At 44.2% G+C, this 20,911-nt stretch overlaps 1 protein-coding gene across 2 annotated transcripts in view; it reads left to right on the plus strand.

Moving 5' to 3' along the window:
* The window catches only part of atp7b (ATPase copper transporting beta), an 80,568-nt gene extending 61,935 nt beyond the window's left edge, over positions 1-18,633 (plus strand). For both annotated transcript variants that reach the window (XM_033022278.1, XM_033022279.1), the window contains exons 18-21: positions 4,007-4,210; positions 4,873-4,990; positions 15,158-15,260; positions 17,938-18,633. In XM_033022278.1, coding sequence (XP_032878169.1) covers positions 4,007-4,210; positions 4,873-4,990; positions 15,158-15,260; positions 17,938-18,211 — 699 coding nt within the window. In that variant the 3' untranslated portion in view covers positions 18,212-18,633. The remainder of the gene's footprint in view (positions 1-4,006; positions 4,211-4,872; positions 4,991-15,157; positions 15,261-17,937) is intronic.
* The last annotated feature ends 2,278 nt before the right edge of the window (positions 18,634-20,911 follow it).

Raw genomic sequence — 20,911 nt, forward strand, 5'->3', positions numbered from 1 at the left:
GCAGGCAGCCGGCAGCAGCAGCCAAAGGCACGTTAATCTCCTGTAATGGGAAGAGCTGTGCCGACTTTTGGTCCCGCGCCGGCCAGAACACCACGGCCGGGCGGGAGACTATTCAAATGGGGCCGTTGACTTTTGACAAGTCAATAACGGCAGCACACGGGGTGGAACGACGTTCACCCGTAGCAACAATTTTAACCTGGACCTGCAGGTTTACCATGCTGATTGCAGGTGCAGAAACCAACGGGCTGCGACAAAGCTGGTGGGCTAGATGGGATCAGCTGTGCCAGATGTCCTCCACACCGGCCATATCCACTCCACGGAAGGACAGTAAGGACAAAGCTGGAGAAGGAGGACCGTGGAGCAGCGGGCAGCCAGCAGCAGCCAGCGGCACTTGGATCACCCGTAGTGGGATCAGCTGTGCCCGATGTCGCCTCCGCACCGGCCAGATCCACGCGGCCGGGACGAAAGGCTAGACACAAAACAAACAAGGTCGTGGACTCAGAGGAGTCCGACTTTGAACAACCGCGGGCGGCCAGCGCCCAAGAGCGCTGGAGCCGGAAGAAGCGGTGTATGGAGCTTTGCTCCAACGTGACAGGCTCCGGGAGATGGAGTCGGGTCACTGTGGGCCCTATGATAAACCCACAGCAGTACCTCTTGAAGGGCTGCACAGTGCTTCTACCTCATCAGAGGGGAGCACTGCGGGTCAGTTCTGGGCTGACCTGGAAGAGGGGTCCGCAGAAGAAAAGACAAGTGTGCAGGGGGTGCAGGAACAAGAGAACCTACTGGAACCCACTACGGCCAACGACAGCACCCCCACGCACCCACCAGCAGAACTGGTGAAAGCTCGAAGGACCGGTACCCAAAACATGAGTCTTTTTAGGCCATGGCCCAGACCGGCCTTCTTGGAAGATGCGGGGACCTCCAACGCCAACCAAACCGAAAATCCAGACCCCAGCGCTACAACAGCAGCGAAGAACCTACAAAAAGTAAACCTGCCACTGGCAACTATGGAGGTAGGTGGGTCTGGTTCCCTACAATATACAGTGGGCACGGAGATTGGGTGGAGATTACACTCTTTTCTGAATGCATGGAGCATGATAACAACCGATACTTACATCTTAAGCAGTATCCAGGGATATACAACAGAGTTTATACACAAGTACAGCCCTCCAGTTAAACATATACTGAACTGAATGTTCGTGCCTTCTGATAAAAGAAAATCAAAAGCGCAAGCTGAACTGAAGCGGCTTCACATAAAAGGTGTAATTGAGAAAACTCAACACGAACCATTAGAATTTGTGTCCAATATATTTATCAAAAACAAAAAAGATGATGGTCATCGCATCATCATAGATCTGACAAAATAGATACCTTTGTTACTGCTTAACAATTAATTTCCAAAGGTTACTTCAATGGCCAGCATCGATTTAAAAGATGCTTACTATTCAGTGCCTATACGAGGTGACCACAGATGTTAGTTAAAATTCAACTGGATGGTACAACTCTGACAGTATAAAGCACTGCAAAATGGGTTATCATCAGCCCAGGCTGTTCACAAAATATTTGAAACCAGCCCTAGCGTTGATACGGAAACGTACACACATGGTCATGGCATATTTAGATGACATACTCATTATGGGCAAAACTTTGGAATTGGCCAAACAACCTGTAACAGCCACAAAAAAGTTATTTGGAAAACTGGGATTCATTTTTCATCCAGTTAAATCTAAACTAACGCCTTCCACTACTATGGACTACCTGGGGTTTCACCATTGACTCAGTTCACATGTCGGTGACTCTGCCTAAGGGAAAGGCTAGAGATTTAATAGAGGCTTGCAATAACCTCACTGACATCAGCAAACCATCCATCAGATTGGTAGCTAAAGTAATTGGCATAATGATGGCTGCCTTTCCAGCCACACAATTTGGACCTCTACATTACCAAAACATACAGAGAGCAAAATACAAGCACTCTAAATTATGCAGGTCACTTTGACAGATCTGTGAAACTACCAATCAAGCTAAAATGGAACTAAAATGGTGGATAGATAACATCTGGCCTTGTTCCAATCCAATCATTGTCAGTAACCCTTCCATGGTACTACAAACTGATGCCAGTGCACTTGGGAGCAGAGCCACCAATACCATACCACCGTGGTAGCATACGTCAACCACAGGGTGGAAACAAATCGACATCATGTGACAATCTGGCTATACAAATTGGCAATGGTGTATCCAGAGAGATATTTGGATATCAGCCACTTACCTACCAGGAAGAGTAAATTCAGTGGCAGACACCAGGTCACGCAAATTTAATGAAAACACCAAATGGATGTTGAATAAAATAGTACTGCTGATATCACAGCAAAATATGAAACACCAGATATCGATTTATTCGCATCCAGACTTAACCACCAGTTATCAAATTATGTTACATGGGAACCAGACCCTGGGGCAGCGGCGACAGATGCATTTTCGCTGCATTGGGGGGGGGGCGGGGGGGGGAAATTGTTTATTACACATTCCCTCCTTTCCTGCCTCATCAGTCGGGTATTAAGGAAATACAACAAGACTCTGCATCTGGTATTGGTAGTATCCGATTGGCCTACACAACCATGGTTCCCAGTGGTATCAAACATGGTATCAAAGACATGAACATCCCGTCTGTTCTGGAATATCTGGCAGGCCTCCACTATGATGAGGGGCTCAGTTACAGTGCCATCAACTGCGCCAGAATTGCCCTATCGACTTACCTATGGCAGGGGACAGACCATTACACTGTTGGGACTCACCCACTGGTACAAAACCTATGAGGGGAACCAGATACTCCCAAATATGGGATGTGAGAATAATCCTGAAGATGCTCAGGAATTGGTCTCCAGCAACAGTTCTGTCCCTACACAGACTGACATTAAAACCGTCATGCTAATGGTATTGGTCACGGCACAGAGGATACAGTCACTGCAAAAACTAGACTGGACAACATGACTTCCTCAACAGAAAATATTACGTTTCATATTTATGAGATAGTAAGCAGAACAGAAAAGGGATCAGCAGGCCTCAATATACAATTAGGTCATACCCAACAGATGACCGTCTGTGTATAATAAGACATCTGTCGTTATACATGGAGAAAAAGAATATCCTAAGAGGCAATGAAAAGGCACATTTTGGTCAGCCACTAGCAACCACACCAAGAGTGACGGTCCAGACCATCTCAAGATGGCTGAAACAGGTGCTAACACAGGCTGGGGTGGATACTAATTTTTAAAAATCTCTTTCCACCAGGGCTGCAGCTACATTGGCAGCGATACAGTTGGATGTACCAATGGACCAAATCCTCAAGGCAGCAGGATGGTCTGGAGGGGAAAACATTCCAATTATTTTATAATAAACCAGTAATGAAACCTGGAACGTTTGCAGAAACAATTTAAGTTCTGTAAATTAATTTAAACCCATAAAAAGGGTTATAAATTTGTGTTAAAATTTTTTATGATTTCAATGTCGAATTCATGTCCAAATTATGTTAACACAATTCCTCCCACAGTCAAGGCAGACGTGATGCATGGACTCGTTTCCACGGCATGAAATCACAGAGCTTTAAAATCTTCACGTAGTCACTCACGTGACTCCGAAGTAAAATAGTAAGATTAAACGAGAACTTACCAGTTTGAAGTTTGATCTGTATTTTATGAGGAGTTACGATGAGGGATTATGTGCCCTCCGCTCCCACCCTGATCATATACTTAACTGGTATCTCTTCTCTAATCTTACTATGTTTAGTCATTACAGTTATCTGTGATTTCGCACCGCTGCTTTGAAGAATGACACGCATGCGTCCTGGCGGGGTTCTTCACGTAATCCCTCATCGTAACTCCTCATAAAATACAGATCAAACTTCAAACTGGTAAGTTCTCGTTTAATCTTACTATTAAACACTCTTGACACTTGGGTTAACTCTTGTTTATTCTTCCCCCTGTGTTATCTTTTCTCTTTCTTTTTCAAGGTTGGCATCAGAAAAGTGTTTGCAGAGGTCCTCCCCTCTCATAAAGTAGCCAAGGTCCAGGAGCTTCAGGATCAGGGTAAAACAGTGGCAATGGTTGGAGATGGCGTCAATGATTCTCCTGCCCTGGCTCAAGCCGATGTGGGAATCGCCATTGGAACTGGCACAGACGTGGCAATTGAAGCAGCCGATGTGGTGCTGATTAGGGTAAGCAACTGTTAAATCATCAAATAAAAAGACACAGAGTGCTGGAGTAACTCAGCGGGTCAGGCAGCATCTCTGGAGATCATGGATAGGTGATGTTTTGGGTCAGGCCCCTCTTGAGACTGATGGCAGTGGGGGGTCAGTGACAAAGCCAACCAAGTGATAGGTAGATAGAGGTGAGGGCAGAGGAGATTTGACAGGCAGATGGTTGGACAAAGGCCAGATATGAAATGATAAAAAAAAGTGTGATATAATAAAAAATAAATAATTTGTGAAGCCTAAGGAAGGAATATAGGTGGAAGGTGATGAGGGGAGGGAAGAAATAGGTGCAAATTCAGATAGGGCACAGAGAAGAGTGGGTAGAAATGTGGGGGTCGGGTGGGGAGAAGGTGGAGGAGGGGTGGTTTGTAGGTTAGCTACCTAAAACTGGAGAATTCAATGTTCATACCATTGGGTTGTAAACTAACCAGCAGAATATGACGTGCTGTTCCTCCAATTTGTGTGTGGCCTGCTCTAGCAATGGAAGAGGATCAGGACATAGAGGCCAGAATGGGAATGGGAAGGGGAGATAAAATGGATAGAAACCAGGAGATTCAACATTTCAATTATATTCTCTTTATTTGTTTTATACTCGTGGTGACATGCTTTCTGCCTTTTGTCCCCAGAATGATCTGCTAGATGTTGTTGCGAGTATTGATTTATCAAAAAAGACAGTTTCTCGAATTCGCATCAATTTTGTGTTTGCCTCAATTTACAACCTGGTGGGAATTCCTATTGCAGCTGGTGAGTGGAACTCCTTTCTTTTATTTACCCCCTTTTTCTAACCATTATTCCCCTCAAAATCATTCAATGAGTGCAAATATTTATAACCTATTCTAGGTACTGATGGGAGGAAGTAGGATACTGTTAGGAGCTAATGAGAAATGAAGGGGATGGACAGGCTAGATGCAGGGGTTGGACAGGCTTAAGGGGTTGGACAGGCTAGATGCAGGAAGATTGTTCCCGATGTTGGAGAAGTCCAGAACAAGGGGTCAGTTTAAGGATAAGGGGGAAATCTTTTAGGACCGAGATGAGGAAAACATTTTTCACACAGAGAGTGGTAAATCTCTGGAATTCTCTGCCACAGAAGGTACTTGAGGCCAGTTCATTGGCTATATTTAAGAGGGAGTTAGATGTGGCCCTTGTGGCTAAAGGGATCAGGAGGTATGGAGAGAAGGCAGGTACAGGATACTGAGTTGAATGATCAGCCATGATCATATCGAAGGGCCGAATGGCCTACTCCTGCACCTAGTTTCTATGTTTCTATGAACAATGAGTAGAAAACACAAAAGTCCAAGGATGGCTCCAGATTTGGTCATGGGCTTCCCTTCTCTAACTCTGGAGAGTTTTGGATATTGATCAGACGTTCTAATGCTGGCCAGTACAAACTACACCCAAGCTTGTGAGCTTGGTTCCAGGCTGCTTCACAGATGAGTTGAAATGGGGAAGTGGAGGAGCAGGAGAATGTGTGGGGGGATTGGGGGTGGAGTGTGCAGTAGTGTTAGTGAATGCAATGTCTGTAGTCCCTGAACTCTTGCTCTTGTATCAGTTGCATATCATGGAAATACTTGGAATTGTCTTTCTGTTCTTATTTTTTTTCTTTGTGCCCTTTTGAGAATGCTTTTAGCTTTAAAGCCACTTTCTCTCACCACTTCCTGTGTCACCAGAACTAGTTGTCACATCCTGGCCTCAGATGTGGAATAATAATGATACTGACACAATATTTATAGGCTACATTCCTTGGTCTCCGTGTTTATTATCTCACTCAGCCATGGCCTCCTGCCTAGGCTTACACAGTGCACATGCTATCTGACCTCCAAGTCAGCTGATGCAAAGGTCATGATATTTGCATATCATCATCATGACTCATCGTCAAGACATCCCTCTCTTTACCAGAATTAAACTTTAAAATTAATATGTGTTCTTTCTAATATACTTTCCAATTAAATTCTTACAAAACATATTTGTATTTTCATTTGTGTTCCAATAACTCACGAAACATACATTCCAACTACAAAATTACTGCAACTTTTTACACTCTTGTAACCTTAATAAACTCCTTGCTCATAATAAACAGTATTATAATAAACAATATCATACTAAACAGTATCATAATCTATAACACAATATTGTTGTATCGCTTGCACAGAAGTATCGGATCCTGTTGAATCTGCCAAAGTGTTGTCACCCAGACACCTTCTCTTCTCACCACCTACGTTACAACGTGCTGCCTCTGGAACTCTGGTCACCACCTCGGAAATGTCGTCTTGCCCCTCTGAATTAGTAGCTCTTGATGGATTTTGGGCTACCTCGTTTTGTGTGTCCCTGGACATGTACTTTTTGACGCTCGACACACTAATAGATAACACCTTCTGGAGATTTGACTGTCACCACGGTGCCGCTCCTCGATACAACATTGTATGGTTGGCAATGGTAAGGAGTGTTTATCTTACCGCCATCATCTCGCCTCACAAGCACATCATCCCCAGGCATTATTTCAGAGTGCCTGGCTTCTCGTTTCAAGTCCACATACCATTTTGCCGTACCTTTCTTTTCGGCATCACAGTCTCTCAGCTCCTGGTCTTCCATGATCGCACTTCTGGTATTTTAGTGTGAATTTTCCTTCCAAACAAAGCTTCTGCTGGACTTTCCCCTGACGTTGAGTGAGTGATCGCCCGATATACAGCTACCTATGCTAACAGTGCCTCCTTCCAGTTTTTCCCTTCAGCATGGGCGATTCGTATCCTCTTCTCTATGGACTGGTTTTGTCTCTCTACTTCTCCGTTAGCTTGTGGCCATTTCGGAGTCACCTTGTGATGATGGATACCTGTGATTCCCATGTATTCAGCAAATGTCTCAGAAACAAACTGTGGCCCATTGTCGGAGTACAATATAACAGGCAACCCGTGTCTGGTGAAGACTTCTGCTAATGCTTGTACAATCTTTTCTGCTGTAGTTGACTTCATCACTGCATACTCATTGTACCTATTGATTCACCATAATTATTCACCTGTTGGAAGTGGACCAAGAAAGTCAACAGTTATGGTCTTGTTGGCAACTTTGTACTTCTAATTGGTTCTGGTGGGTTGCTTCTGCTTGTGATTTGGCATCAGTGACAGGTCTTGATAAATTTTCCGGCATCTTTCTCACAACCTGGCCACCACACTTTACTCCGCAAATTCTGTTTAGTACCAACGATGCCTAAATGTCCATCATGAGCTAATGGCACGATTCTTGGTCATAGTTGCCTGCGGGATCACCAATCTGCTACCTCTCAGCACACACTGACCAATTACACAAAATTCATCTTTTATGGGAACATATGCTTTGTAAAGGCATTGACCCCATTTCCCACTGTGAATACGCTCTTTGATATCTTTGAGTTCAGGATCATGTTCTGATTCCCTTTCAACTTCCTTCATTGTGACGGCTCCTGGCGTTGACTGAATTGCGACGAATCGCACAAAGTTCTCTGCTTCCCTCTCTAACATGAATGTTGCTCCCAGTTGTTCATCCTTCAACAGTCTCGACAGCGGGTCCGCGATGTTTGCTTTCCAGCAATGTGGACTACTTTGTACTTGTACTGTTGGGGTCTAGGCACCCAACGTTCTATTATGGCACATGGCTTAGACCTTGTCGATTAGATCACTTCCAGCGGCTTGTGATCTGTAACAAGATCAAATTCAATGCAGTACAAGTATGCATGGAACCTTTCACAGGCCCACACTAGTCCCAGTGCTTCTTTCTCTGTTTGAGAATACCTTCTCTCCACGCTGGTTAACGATCGACTGGCATATGCTATGATTCTGGGTCCATCTGCATGTGTCTGTACCAGCACTGCTCCTAAGCCGACCGGACTAGCATCTGCTATGACTTTTGTTGGTGCAGCTGGATCATAATATCCAAGGGTTTCTGCACTCATTAGACCCTGTTTCAGTGATTTGAATGCCTGTCACTGTTCACGACCAAACGTCTTTCTTGGTCAACCTTCTCAGTGGATCTGCTAGAGTAGCAAAATTTGGAATAAATTTTGCACAATAATTGACCAGTCCTAGAAAACTTGGTTGCATCTCGGTTGCATTCTGAGGTTCACGTGCATCTGCAACAGCTTTCACTTTAGCCTTGGCTGGGTTCAGCCCTTCACTTGTGAGTCTGTGTCCCATGAAATCCATCTTAGAGACGCCAAACTTGCACATGTCTTCATTCACAGTGAGACCTGCTTCTTGAAGTTTAGTCAACACTACTTTCAACCTCCTGTCATGCTCTTCACTAATTGATGCATGGACGATGATGTCATCTGATATGTTTGCTACACCTGGTTCATCTTGAATCACTCTGTGGATTTCGTACTGATAGATCTCGGGAGCAGCATTGATTCCAATCGTTAGTCTCTTGTATCGGTACAATCCGCAGTGAGTGACGAGTGTTGTCACCTCTCTTGACTCTGGATGTAATTCCAACTGATGATATCCCCACTTGAGATCAATTTTGGAAAACACTTTACTGGTTGATAACTCTTGTAGCACCTCATCAACCGTAGGAATTGGGTGTCCTTCTCTGATTATTGCCTCATTGGCTCTCCTCATGTCCACGCACAGTCTAATGTCAACATTGGGTTTTGGCACAATCACAACTGGACTCACCCATGGTGTCAAACGCTCAACTGGTTCAATAATGTTCTGATCAATCAACTCCTTGATTTTAGCTTCTACTTTTCCACAAAGTCCAAATGGCGTTCTCCGCACCGGTTGAGCTATCGGCTTGACATTTTCATCAGTGGCTAACTTCACTTGCCGGCCTTTCAATTTTCCAACCCCTTGGAATACTGTGTGAAATTCCTGCCTCGTGTCATCATATGACTGCACTGAATTGACATGCACTCCGATGTGAAGCACTCCCAGCTCCCGAGCTGTATTTCTACTCAGCAGAGGTTCTCCCTTCTCCTCTATCACCACAAGTTCTGCTTCAGTTTTTCTATCTCTGTGAAACATCCAATGGTCTACAATGGTTTAGTTGCGTTGTATGGATATAACTTCCTACTACACCTCCTTGACATGCACTTGATTTTCTGCTGTTTCAAGCATTCCCAATGTGATCTGTCAATTACGTTGCTGTTGCTACCAGAATCTACAATCACTGGCACTGTAACACCTCCGATGGTCACTGCAACTTTCTCATGATGGCTCTCATTCAATGCAAACTGATAATTCCTTTTAACAGCAAGCTCTCCAGCTTCATCACTGTCTTCATTACCTCCGAAATCACCTTCTACATGACGAACACGACCCTTCTTTTTCTGCCAAGGTCTGTCTTTCTTTTCACTGGACTTCCCTTTCTCATTGTAATCACGTGTCTTGTCCCTGGCCTTACTTTTACATTTCATTGCAAAATGATCTTTATCTCCACATGTCCTACATGTTCTACCTTTTGCTGGACAACATGCATCTTTCCCTATGTGACCCTTGTTGCCACACCTGTAACAAACTGTCATACTTCTTGGTCTACCGTAGGACAGCTGGTTAACTTGCCCAGTCTTGGAATCTTTCCATTTCATGCTGTGAAATTGTCACTCAACAGCTTCCAGTGCTGCTGCAATCGACAAAGCATCATTAAGGTTTAACTCACCCCCTTTTTCTAGCAGCCGTCTCCTGAGCTTGTCTGGCCTGCAATGCTGGATAACCTGATCCAATATCTGGTTTTCCACATCACCAGCCACATATTTGCATCCTACAGACACCTGTCTGAGTGTCGACACAAATTGAAGAACACTCTCACCCTCTTCCTGCATTGTTTTACGGAATAAATGGCATTGAAATGTAGCGTTCGGCCCCACCACATAATGACTGTTCAAAGCATCAATGGCTTTCTTATAGTCTTCCTTCATTCGGGTGTCAGAAGGGCTCGAAATTAGCGGTTGCCCGGTTGCCAATGGCAACCCTCAGCCCCGCCGGGCAATCTAAAAGCCGGCTTGGCAAGCACCTGGGACACCTCTCGTTTAATTCTGAGCGGGCCCCCTCTCTATCTTTCTCTCTCTCTCTCTCTCTGTCACTCTCCGCCCGCTATCCGTGTCCATGTCTCGAGTCTCCGCCCGCTGTCCGTGTCTCGGTTCTCTGCCTGCTCCTCGTCCGCTGGCACGGCCGGCCGCCTTGCACATGCGCACAACCGCGGCCAGCACCAATGATCCTATAGCGAGGATCTTTGGCCAGCACATCGTCAGCCGTGGTTGTGTGCATGTGCCGCCCTACACAAGCGCACTGCCACTGCAACTGGTCGGCATCGGCCACTTTCTCCCTCCCTTCGCATGGTGGGAAATCTGGCTGACATTGCTATCCACTCGCTGCGACCGCTGCAAACCAATGCAGAATCACTCCCTGGAGCTGGAGTAACTCCCTGGAGTAACTCTTGCTGCTTGGTTTCCTAGTCCTCCAAAAATATTCGAAATGGAATTTAAACAGAATTTAAACACCACCACCAAACTCTGAAAAATAACAGCCTATTGCATTTTATCTGTTTATTTATTGTGTATATATATGGTCTATGGTATATAAACACAGTGAACTTTTATCTCCTGTTCTGTATTATGTTTACATATTCCGTTGTGCTGCAGCAAGCAAGAATTTCATTGTCCTATCTGGGACACATGACACATGACAATAAAACTCTCTTGACTCTTGACTTGGACTTAAACAAGAAAGGGTTCTTGGGGAAAAAAAGAGCTACCTTAAATTGCTTCTGGTTAGGTACCTATAGTAGGGTGAAGACTATTCCATGCTTTACTTGTGTGGCGGAACTCCATGGAGCAGCCAGCATATCTGGATGGAAGAAATTGGGTGACGTTTCGGGTAGAGACCCTTCTTTTGAATTCCTATGGTTTTAGTGTTTTAGTATAATTTAAAGATACAGCGTGGAAACAGGCCCTTCGGCCCACCGAGTCCACGCCAATCACCCGTATACTAGTTCTACCCCAAACATTAGCGACGTAAGTCAAGAGTCAAGATTGTTTTATTCTCTCATGTCCCAATGAAATCCTTACTTGCAGCAGCACAACAGAATATGTAAACATAGTACTCTGTAAACAATGTTATAAATGAGAAAACAAAACAGTGTATATTTATATATGAATATATAACTATACACACATACACACACAATTTCCCTCCTTGAATTAATAAAGTTCTATCATATAGTGTCGTGTGTGCAGGAAAGAACTGCAGATGCTGATTCAAACTGAAGATAGACACAAAAAGCTGGAGTAACTCAACAGGTCAGACAGAATCTCTGGACAAAAGGAAAATATTACGTTTTGGGTTGGGTCTGAAAAAGGTTCCTGCATACCTTTGGAATGTGGAAGGAAATAAGAGCACCCGGAGAAAACCCATGTGATCAAAGGGAAAAGGAGCAAACTCCATACAGACAGCACCCATATTCAGGATCAATTCCGGGTCTCTGGCAATTTTAGGCAGCAACTTTATGGCCAATGTACTGCCCCATAGTCTTGAACTGAATTAAAACCTACAAAGGGGGTTGGAGATTTAAGACTGAAAATGGATAGTTTCTTTTCTTTAGTAACCAAAGTTATCAACGTATAATTTTTTGTGTGTTGGAAAATAAAATATAGTGGCACAGCTGGTGGACTTGCTGCCTCACACGCCAGGGATCTGTGTTCGATCCTGTCCTCGGGCACTGTCTGTGTTGAATTTGCACATTCTCCCTGCAAGCATGTAGGTTTCCTCCCACATCCCAAAGATGCATTGGCTTTGTAGTTTAACTTGTCTCTGTAAAATTGCCCCTAATGTGTGGGGAGTGGGTGAGGATAGTGGAATAACAGAACTTGTGTGAATGGGGAGACAAAAATGCTGGAGTAATTCAGCGGGTAAGGCAGAATCTATGGAGCGAAGGAAATTGGCGACGTTTTGGGTCAAGACCCTTCTTCAAACTGATGTGAGAGGGTGCAGGGGGTGGGAAGAAGAAAGGAAGAGATGGAGACAGTGGGCTGAGGGAGAGCTGGGAAGCGGAGGAGAAAACAGGGACTACTAGAAATTGGAGGTCAATTTTCATACCGCTGGGGTGTAAACTGCCCAAGCAAAATATGAGGTGCTGCTCCTCCAATTTACGGCGGGCCTCACTCTGGCCATGGAGGAGGCTCAGGACAGAAAAGTCTGATTTAGAATGGGAGGGGGAGTTGAAGTACTTAGCCACCGGGAGATCAGGTTGGTTATTGCGAACCGAGCGGAGGTATTGGGCAAAGCGATCGCCAAGCCTACGCTTGGTCTCGATGTAGAGCAGCTGACACCTAGAGCTGCAGATGCAATAGATGAGGAGGAGGTGCACGTGAACCTCTGACGCACCTGGGAAGATGGCTTGGTTCCTTGAATGGAGTTAAGGGGGGAGGTAAAGCGACAAGTGTAGCATTTAATGCGGTTGCAAGGGAAAGTGCCAGGAGAGGTTGTGGTTTGGGCGGGAAGGTAAGGGACGAAATGACCAGGGAGTTACGGAAGGAGCAGTCTCTGTGGAAAGCTGACAGGGGAGCAGATGGGAAGATGTGGCCAGTGGTGGGATCCCGTTGGTAGACTAAGCTAGAGAAAATCAGCGGGTAAGGCAGCGGAGCGAAGGAATAGGTGACATTTCAGGTCGAGACCCTTCTTCAGACTGATGTCGGGGGGGGGGGCGGGTTCAGGAAAAAGAAAGGAAGATGCGGAGACAGTAGGCTGTGGGAGAGCTGGGAATGGGAGGGGGAGGAGGGAGAAAGCAAGGACTACCTGATATTGGAGAAGTCAATGTTCATACCGCTGGGGTGTAAAATACCCAAGCAAAATATGAGGTGCTGTTCCTCCAATTTGCGGTGGGCCTCACTCTGGCCATGGAGGAGGCCCAGGACAGAAAGGTCGGATTCGGAATGGGAGGAGGAGTTGAAGTGCTGAGCCACCGGGAGATCAGGTTAGTTATTGCGAACTGAGTCTAGGTGTTGTGCGAAGCGATTGTCAAGCCTGCACTTGGTCTCACTTGAGGTTGATCATACGCTGAATAATCCAACCAGAATTTTGTTTGGAAGTGGAAAGAAATAATAGAAATTGCATTCTTTGCAACGTGTAAAAGGAGATGAGATACTGTATTGTAATTTTGCTGCATGTCATTGTGGTATATATCATGTCTTGATTGGTGAATATGTTTAGTTTGTGACTTTATTTGAAGCAGAAATAATATGTGAATGCTTCATTGACCATAATTCTGACTGGTAACTACGCACTTCGTCCGAGCACATTATCGCACGTGTCATGCTAGCCGTCTTAAATGACCACCTAAACGATCATTTGGCAACCTAAAAAGCTGCCTAGGTTGCCCGGCTGGCAACAGGGAAAAAAAGTTAAGTGAGAGCCCTGATCAGGGAATGTTTTAATCATTTCTCGAACTGCTGGCCCTGCGGTGAAAAGAAGCAATGCTCTCCGCTGCGCCTTCTGCCCCAGCGTACTCTCCTTAAGAAAGAGTTCTCGACTGTCGGCGTAAGCTTGAATTCCTCCAACCAAGCATTCCACCTCACGCTGACGGTGCTCGCATCACCCATCGGATCAAAGTGTGGAACTCCGCGAAGTGTTAAGAAATCAGCTCCAGCGACCGCCATCTTAAAAATATATATTTTTCCAGCTCAAAGTCACAGATTCAGAATCCAAAATATCTAAAATATCCTCGTCGCCAATGACACATCCCGGTCTCAGATGTGGAATAATAATGATACTGGCACAATATTTATAGGTTACATTCCTTGGTCTCTGTGATTATTATCTCACTCAGCCATGGCCTCCTGCCTAGGCTTACACAGTGCACATGTTATCTGACCTCCAAGTCATCTGATACAAAGGTCATGATATTTGCAGATCATCATCATGACTCATCGTCATGACACTAGTCAATAATGTGTCAGTGTTTTTTCAAATCCATAGATATTCTTCTTCTTGCGTATGGCGTGCACAGCCTAAAGTTGTAGGACCACTTGTTCTATTTGATCTTATTTGATTGTGCACGCCAGGTTGATTGCATTCATTGAAACAGGGCGGACCATGTGAAGGTTGCAATCTCCCACCCCCATATAGATATTAATATTGTCTTATCAGTTATGTGTCTCTCTCTTCTTGAATTGGGACTAGCAAGCAATGGTACCATATCAAGGTCCGTGCCACAGAGAGGGGGTGGAGGGGTAATCCAGAATCAATGCTATTTCCATCAAGCTTCCTTCTACATGATTAGGACAACAAATGCAAAAGTTGCTAAGAATGCCAATAATTAATATTTCATGGTCTAAAGGGACCCGACCCAAAACATCGTCTGTCCATTTCCTCCAAAGGCAGAAGGGATTGGTTACGTTTGGCATCATATTTGGCATAGTGGGCTGAAGGGTCTGTTCCTGAGCTGTTCTTGTGCAGAGAGATGTGTTGCTTGACCAATTGAGTCCTTCCAGCACTCTGTGTTTTACACAGGTTTCCAGCATCTGCAGTTCCTTGTGTCTCCAAATAGTGAACAGAATGCTTACTTTGAAGCTGTCAGTGAAGATCTTAATTTCTCCCTGTGGCAAAGGCATTCTGACATTGCATACTGATGCTCCTGGATTTTCTAGCTTGTATCTCGTGCATCTAGCTTAAAGGGATTTTGATGTGCTATAAAACTTTTTGAGGATTGCTGACCCATCTTTGGTATAAAATTAGCCAGCTTCATGTGTCTTTGATTCCTTTTGTTAATTGATGTTGTCCAGATGGCCAAATTTCACTGAATCCCAACGCAAGACTGCTCAGATAATTCATTCCGTTGCAACATTTCTGGTATTTTGCTGAAAATCCTGTACAGGTGGCCAAACATCACTGAGTTTCAATACGAGAATGGCTGTTCTGATTATTGATTCCCTGGCTGCATTTTTTTCAGGAGTGTTTCTCCCTTTGGGCCTGGTGCTACAGCCATGGATGGGGTCAGCTGCAATGGCAGCTTCCTCTGTTTCTGTTGTGGTCTCCTCGTTACTGTTGAAACTGTGAGTAACGGAACATTATGTTCCCCACGTTAAATCAGCTGGTCCGAAATAAGGTGTATTGTTTCATAAACAAATTAACCATTGGCTGATGAATGATATTGGCTGTATTTTGGAAACTCATAATGCTGTTAGAAACATAGAAAATAGGTGCAGGAGTAGGCCATTCGGCCCGTCAAGCCTGCACCGCCATTCACTATGATCATGGCTGATCATCCAACTCAGTATCCTGTACCTGCCTTCTCTCCATACCCCCTGATCCCTTTAGCCACAAGGGCCACATCTAACTCCCTCTTAAATATAGCCAATGAACTGGCCTCAACTACCCTCTGTGGCAGAGAGTTCCAGAGATTCACCACTCTCTGTGTGAAAAATGTTTTTCTCATCTCGGTCTTAAAGGATTTCCCCTTTATCCTTAAGCTGTGACCCCTTGTCCTGGACTTCCCCAACATCGGGAACAATCTTCCTGCATCTAGCCTGTCCAACCTCTTAAGAATTTTGTAAGTTTCTATAAGATCCCCCCTCAATCTTCTAAATTCTAGCGAGTACAAGCCAAGTCTATCCAGTCTTTCTTCATATAAAAGTCCTGACATCCCAGGAATCAGTCTGGTGAACCTTCTCTGTACTCCCTCTATGGCAAGAATGTCTTTCCACAGATTTGGAGACCAAAACTGTACACAATACTCCAGGTGTGGTCTTACCAATACCCTGTACAACTGCAGTAGAATCTCCCTGCTCCTATACTCAAATCCTTTTGCTATGAATGTTAATATACCATTCGCTATCTTCACTGCCTGCTGCACCTGCATGCCTACTTTCAATGACTGGTGTACCATGACACCCAGGTCTCGTTGCATCTCCCCTTTTCCTAATCGGCCACCATTTAGATAATAGTCTACTTTCCTGTTTTTGCCACCAAAGTGGATAACCTCACATTTATGCACATTATACTGCTTGACACAGGTGAAGTTATTTCAGATAACTTCCTCAATAAAAACCCATGATCAATGGGAGCAGAGGCTACCACACTGAGGCTTCCTCGATAAAAACCCATGATCAATGGGAGCAGAGGCTACCACACTGAAATGATCTTAGTGAAAACTGCAGGAAGCATCTCCATGATCAAAAGCCACTTCCTGCCCTGCCCTCAGTCTCTCTGTGGAATAATGACACCGTCAGTCACATCCTGATCCTATACTGTCCAGCACGGTGGAAGAACATATTTATACTGTTCCCTTTCCCATCAAACTGGACACTTACGTTACCCACACCATGTAATAACTGGGACCAACGTGTTGTCTACGGAAAGTGTAAACTACAGTTGAATTATTGTGATATGAAGGTAGATGGATAATTTATGCAAAACCCCTGTTCTGAAATAGTTGAGTTAGATAAATGTCATTCCATATTTTATGTTAACAATAGAGACAAAAATGAAAAATGTTACATGTATGAACATTACAAATTTATGCTCCCAATTGTAAGATACAGATCCATTCAATGCTATTGTAATTATGCTCCTAGAGCTAACTCCCCTTAGTCTAGTTCAGTAAAACACTGAGTCAAGCACTGGACCACTAAACTTTTATTTTATGAACAATAACAAATCCCTTATACAATACCTAACCACCGCGGGATCGACCCTTGTCTCTGCTTGTCCAAGCCCTTCAGCCTCGTGCAAGCAGACACCTCCAAAATGTTACGCAGTCCCAAGCGTTCCTCCAGAAGATCGACAACGAAATTCGTGGGATTACCTTTTATAGGTCATCGAACCATGTAGGGCAGATCTACATGGGGGTGGTAACCCTTACAAACCAATCACAGATATTGATTTCATGAAAGTCTTATTGCCAGTTCCCCAACCCAATTACAAAGCACCCCATTACAATGTTTCTACAGAAGCTTCTGGAAGGAAGACAATTAATCAAATAATGCAACATTCTCCTGGGGAGTATAAACAATTCAAACAAGGCTTCACACTTCAGCCAATCATCAAACAGTAACACAAACACCTTGCAACATTATTAACAGTATTTACAACCCTTCTGCAGTCAGCCAATCCTGCTAAGGCATCTGCAACATCTTTGAGCTCTTCCACAGAGTCCTCGTACATTTTAACAATAGAGGACATCTGGATCTTTCCCCATCCAGCATATCAATCTAGGGTCCAGACTAGCTGGCGCCAACCCACAACCTGGAGCTTTTCACAGACAGAGGCCGAGCAGGTCCTGCAGATGTACAGATCCTCCATTTTATATATCTCCATTTTGGCCAATATTAACACTATGAACAGAACAAAAGATATGGTACAGGGATCTGTTATTCCCACTAAATAGGTTCATGCCCCATTGGAAAGGAGAACATTTCCCTATCAATGTTCCTCACTGTGCAAGATCTTAAACTAATTCCACTGTCTAATATAGGAGCAATGACAAATACAAATACATGGTAACAAGAGGGGAACTGAAATGTGTGTGTCGTGTTTTGCTTATCACTATCACCTGGAATTGGGCTGTTAATAATTTGCCCCTAATGTTCCTTTACAATCAAAGGACAGTTTCAGGATTTAGTTGATTTATGAATTGAAAACAATCACATCACTTGATGATTAACATAGAACATTTTATCTTTTGCCATTCAGTATGTGATCTATATGCCACTGCATTGTTCTCAATTTTAGCTACAAGAAGCCAGATCCAGAAAAACTTGATTCTCAGGCACAAGGCCGCATGAAGCAATTGACGCCGTCACAAGTTAGTGTGCGTATAGGAATGGAAAACAAACGCCGAGATTCTCAGAGGCTCAAGAACAATGACATATTTCGACGAATCAGCCGATTATCTCTGAACTCATTGACTTCTGACAGGCGATCTAATCGGATACAATCTCTTCGTGAGGAACATGATGAATGGTCCCTGCTGGTTGGAGCACCCAATGAAGAGCATTGTATCTAAAGACTGATGTGAATTATGAATAGATAAATATATTTGTAAAAAATCATGTCTAAATGATGCCCATTCAACTCAAACCTTACTGAATGGCTTACAGCTGCAGAAATACTTATCAGGTGTATCCTTATTTGATGTACTTCATTCATTGTGTATGACCAAGCTGATTTATTAATTCTCACCACCTTTGAACCAAATGTGTACAGTCTTTCTCAAAGAACAGTTTAAGGTTTATGTTTATGAAAAGGCATTTTGTAATTAATTAATTAATACTAATTGTTTTACTCTTAGTGTACACGTCCAAAATATTGTATTATTTTATTATTTTAGACACTAAACCCACAATACACTGCATTTCTGAACAAACAGAATTGCAATGAATATTATCACTATAAATATTGATATCTTTAAAGATTACTTGACTTGAATCCACAACTTGTTTGGTCCAGCTTATTTCCATCTCTAACTGACATGCAGTCACCAAGTAAAAAATGTGGCATTCGTGACATCCAGACTCGCTGCTGAATTTCTAAGATTTTACATCAAAGACTTCAGACACAAATTCATACCTAATCTGATGTGTGTGAGAAATTGAAGATTTGCCAAGGATCTTGGAGATTGTGTAATCATCATTATCTCCAGAAATGATAAACCTATACTAGTAACTGCAGAGATGGCAGAGGTGAAAATAAATTCCTGTACCATTGTAAAGTGTTGTAATTCTCTCCCCAAGGACGTGATATGCTCAAATATGGAGATTGTTTGCGACTGAGGTCAACATATTGTTGCATACTAAGGAATTTGGGGTACATGAGGAAATTACATGAGTACTCAGTACTCGGTGTCAGGCAGCGTGTACATAGGAACAGAGCTTGCCATTTCTTTCTAATGACCTTGCATCAGAACAGGTGATGGGATCGAGCAGGAATGTGATCCAAAGGTTCAGGATCAGCCTTGATGTTTATGAATGAGACGCAAGCTCAAGGAGTGTACAAGCTACCCCACTCCTGTTTATTATGTAATCATGTTCTAATTTGGATGGCGGATGTGCAGGAGTGGGTGCTGTCTGTGTATGGCAGCCTGCCCACAGTCCATCTCTTCACCTTTTTTTAATTTTAAGTCCTGTTAAAAAATGTTAGCTGGAAGTCTTTTATGTGGTGGGTGGGGGAGGGGAAGGGGGAAACTTTATTTCTTAGTCCCCTACCTGGTCGGGGAGGCAGCATCCCTCCGAGCTGCTTCTTCGCCCCATCCTCACGGCCTACCATCGAGAATGGAGCGGCGTTTCCTGTCGGGACCGGTCGGGACTACAGCTTCGGCGGTGGCGCAGCGCTGGGATACCAACATGGAGCGGGCGATGCCTTACCGGGTCACCGTGCGGTAAGCCCCGGAGCGCTGTGGCCACCGACTCCCAACATCGTGGAGCTGTGGCTACGGGCGTCCGGCCGCGGGTGGCGCTGGATTTGGAGCGCCGCGGAGCCTGGGATCGAGTTCGCCGGGGTCGGAGCTCCAACCGGCGTGGCCTGAGGTCTACGAGTGCCCCGGTCTCCGGGGAGGAGGCAGCCGCTCCAGACTTTCCAAGCCGCTGAGGAATGTTTCACCCGACGCCGGAGTTCCATCTTCTTGGCAAGAGGGCCCTGAAAATTATCGGACTGGCTGCAAGGCCACAAATGGGCCCCGACCTCGGGTGTTTCACAGAGGAAGAGGACTTAACTTTCTGGTGCCTTTCCCCACAGTGGAAATTGTTGATTCTGCTGTGGGGGGATAATGTGTTGTGTCCATTTTCTTTATTTTTTTAACCTTTTTCTATGGTTTGTATGGAAACTTATTATCTATTTTATGTAAAGCACTTTGGTGTCAATGCTACGGTTGTTTTTTCAATGATTTTGCTATCAATTAAACCAGTGCTTCTCATGATCTTCAGAAAAACACTGATTCTCCACTGGTATACAATATGTTATACAGCATGTTACAGCATAATCTGTGTGTGTAACGTGTGTGTGTGTCATTTTGCATGTGAAACGTATCTCCTCGAAAACCAGACGCCAAAACGGGAACATTTTTACATATTTCAGTAGAGATTTTCCTTGCGAGTTCAGAAATCCACTCCTCTGTACCGTTGGTACATTATTTTCCTGATTTTTTAATTAAAATTGTTGACCAATCTGACCTTTTTTTAAATCTGACCATTGCCCAGCTGCTGAAGTTACAATAACAGTGAACATTTTACATCTTCTGGTAGAAATTTTCCTTATGATTTCAAAAATCCAATCCTGTATCAATTTGGTCGATTATTTCCAGATATCTATATTACTAAATCTCTGATCTTGACCGCTTTTGGCCCACTATGCTGCGATTTCCGACAGAATGCCGCCACCTACGGCCGTCATTTTTGGCCACCTCGATCAGAGCCCACGTCTGCCTTCCTGGACCAGAGTATTTTTCCCATCGATGAAAAATCAGAGAGAAATTAATGTTTTTAAAAAAAAAACATTCTCTCTGCTGCCCCTGCCGGAGGGAGGGGGAGGGACTATAAAACCAGGAAGTGGTGTGCCTCAATCAGTCTCTGCAAGCTGGAGGACACTGAGCTCTGAATGACACTGAACAAATGTCTACACAACTGTGAGTAAGTACCCTTAATGTGGTTTGAAAATGAAAATATGGTTAGTTTCAAGTAAAAAAGCACTGCCTGCAAATGGCTGTTTGGGG

The sequence above is a fragment of the Amblyraja radiata genome, chromosome 6 (assembly GCF_010909765.2).
Source record: "Amblyraja radiata isolate CabotCenter1 chromosome 6, sAmbRad1.1.pri, whole genome shotgun sequence".
Taxonomy (NCBI): Eukaryota; Metazoa; Chordata; class Chondrichthyes; order Rajiformes; family Rajidae; genus Amblyraja; species Amblyraja radiata.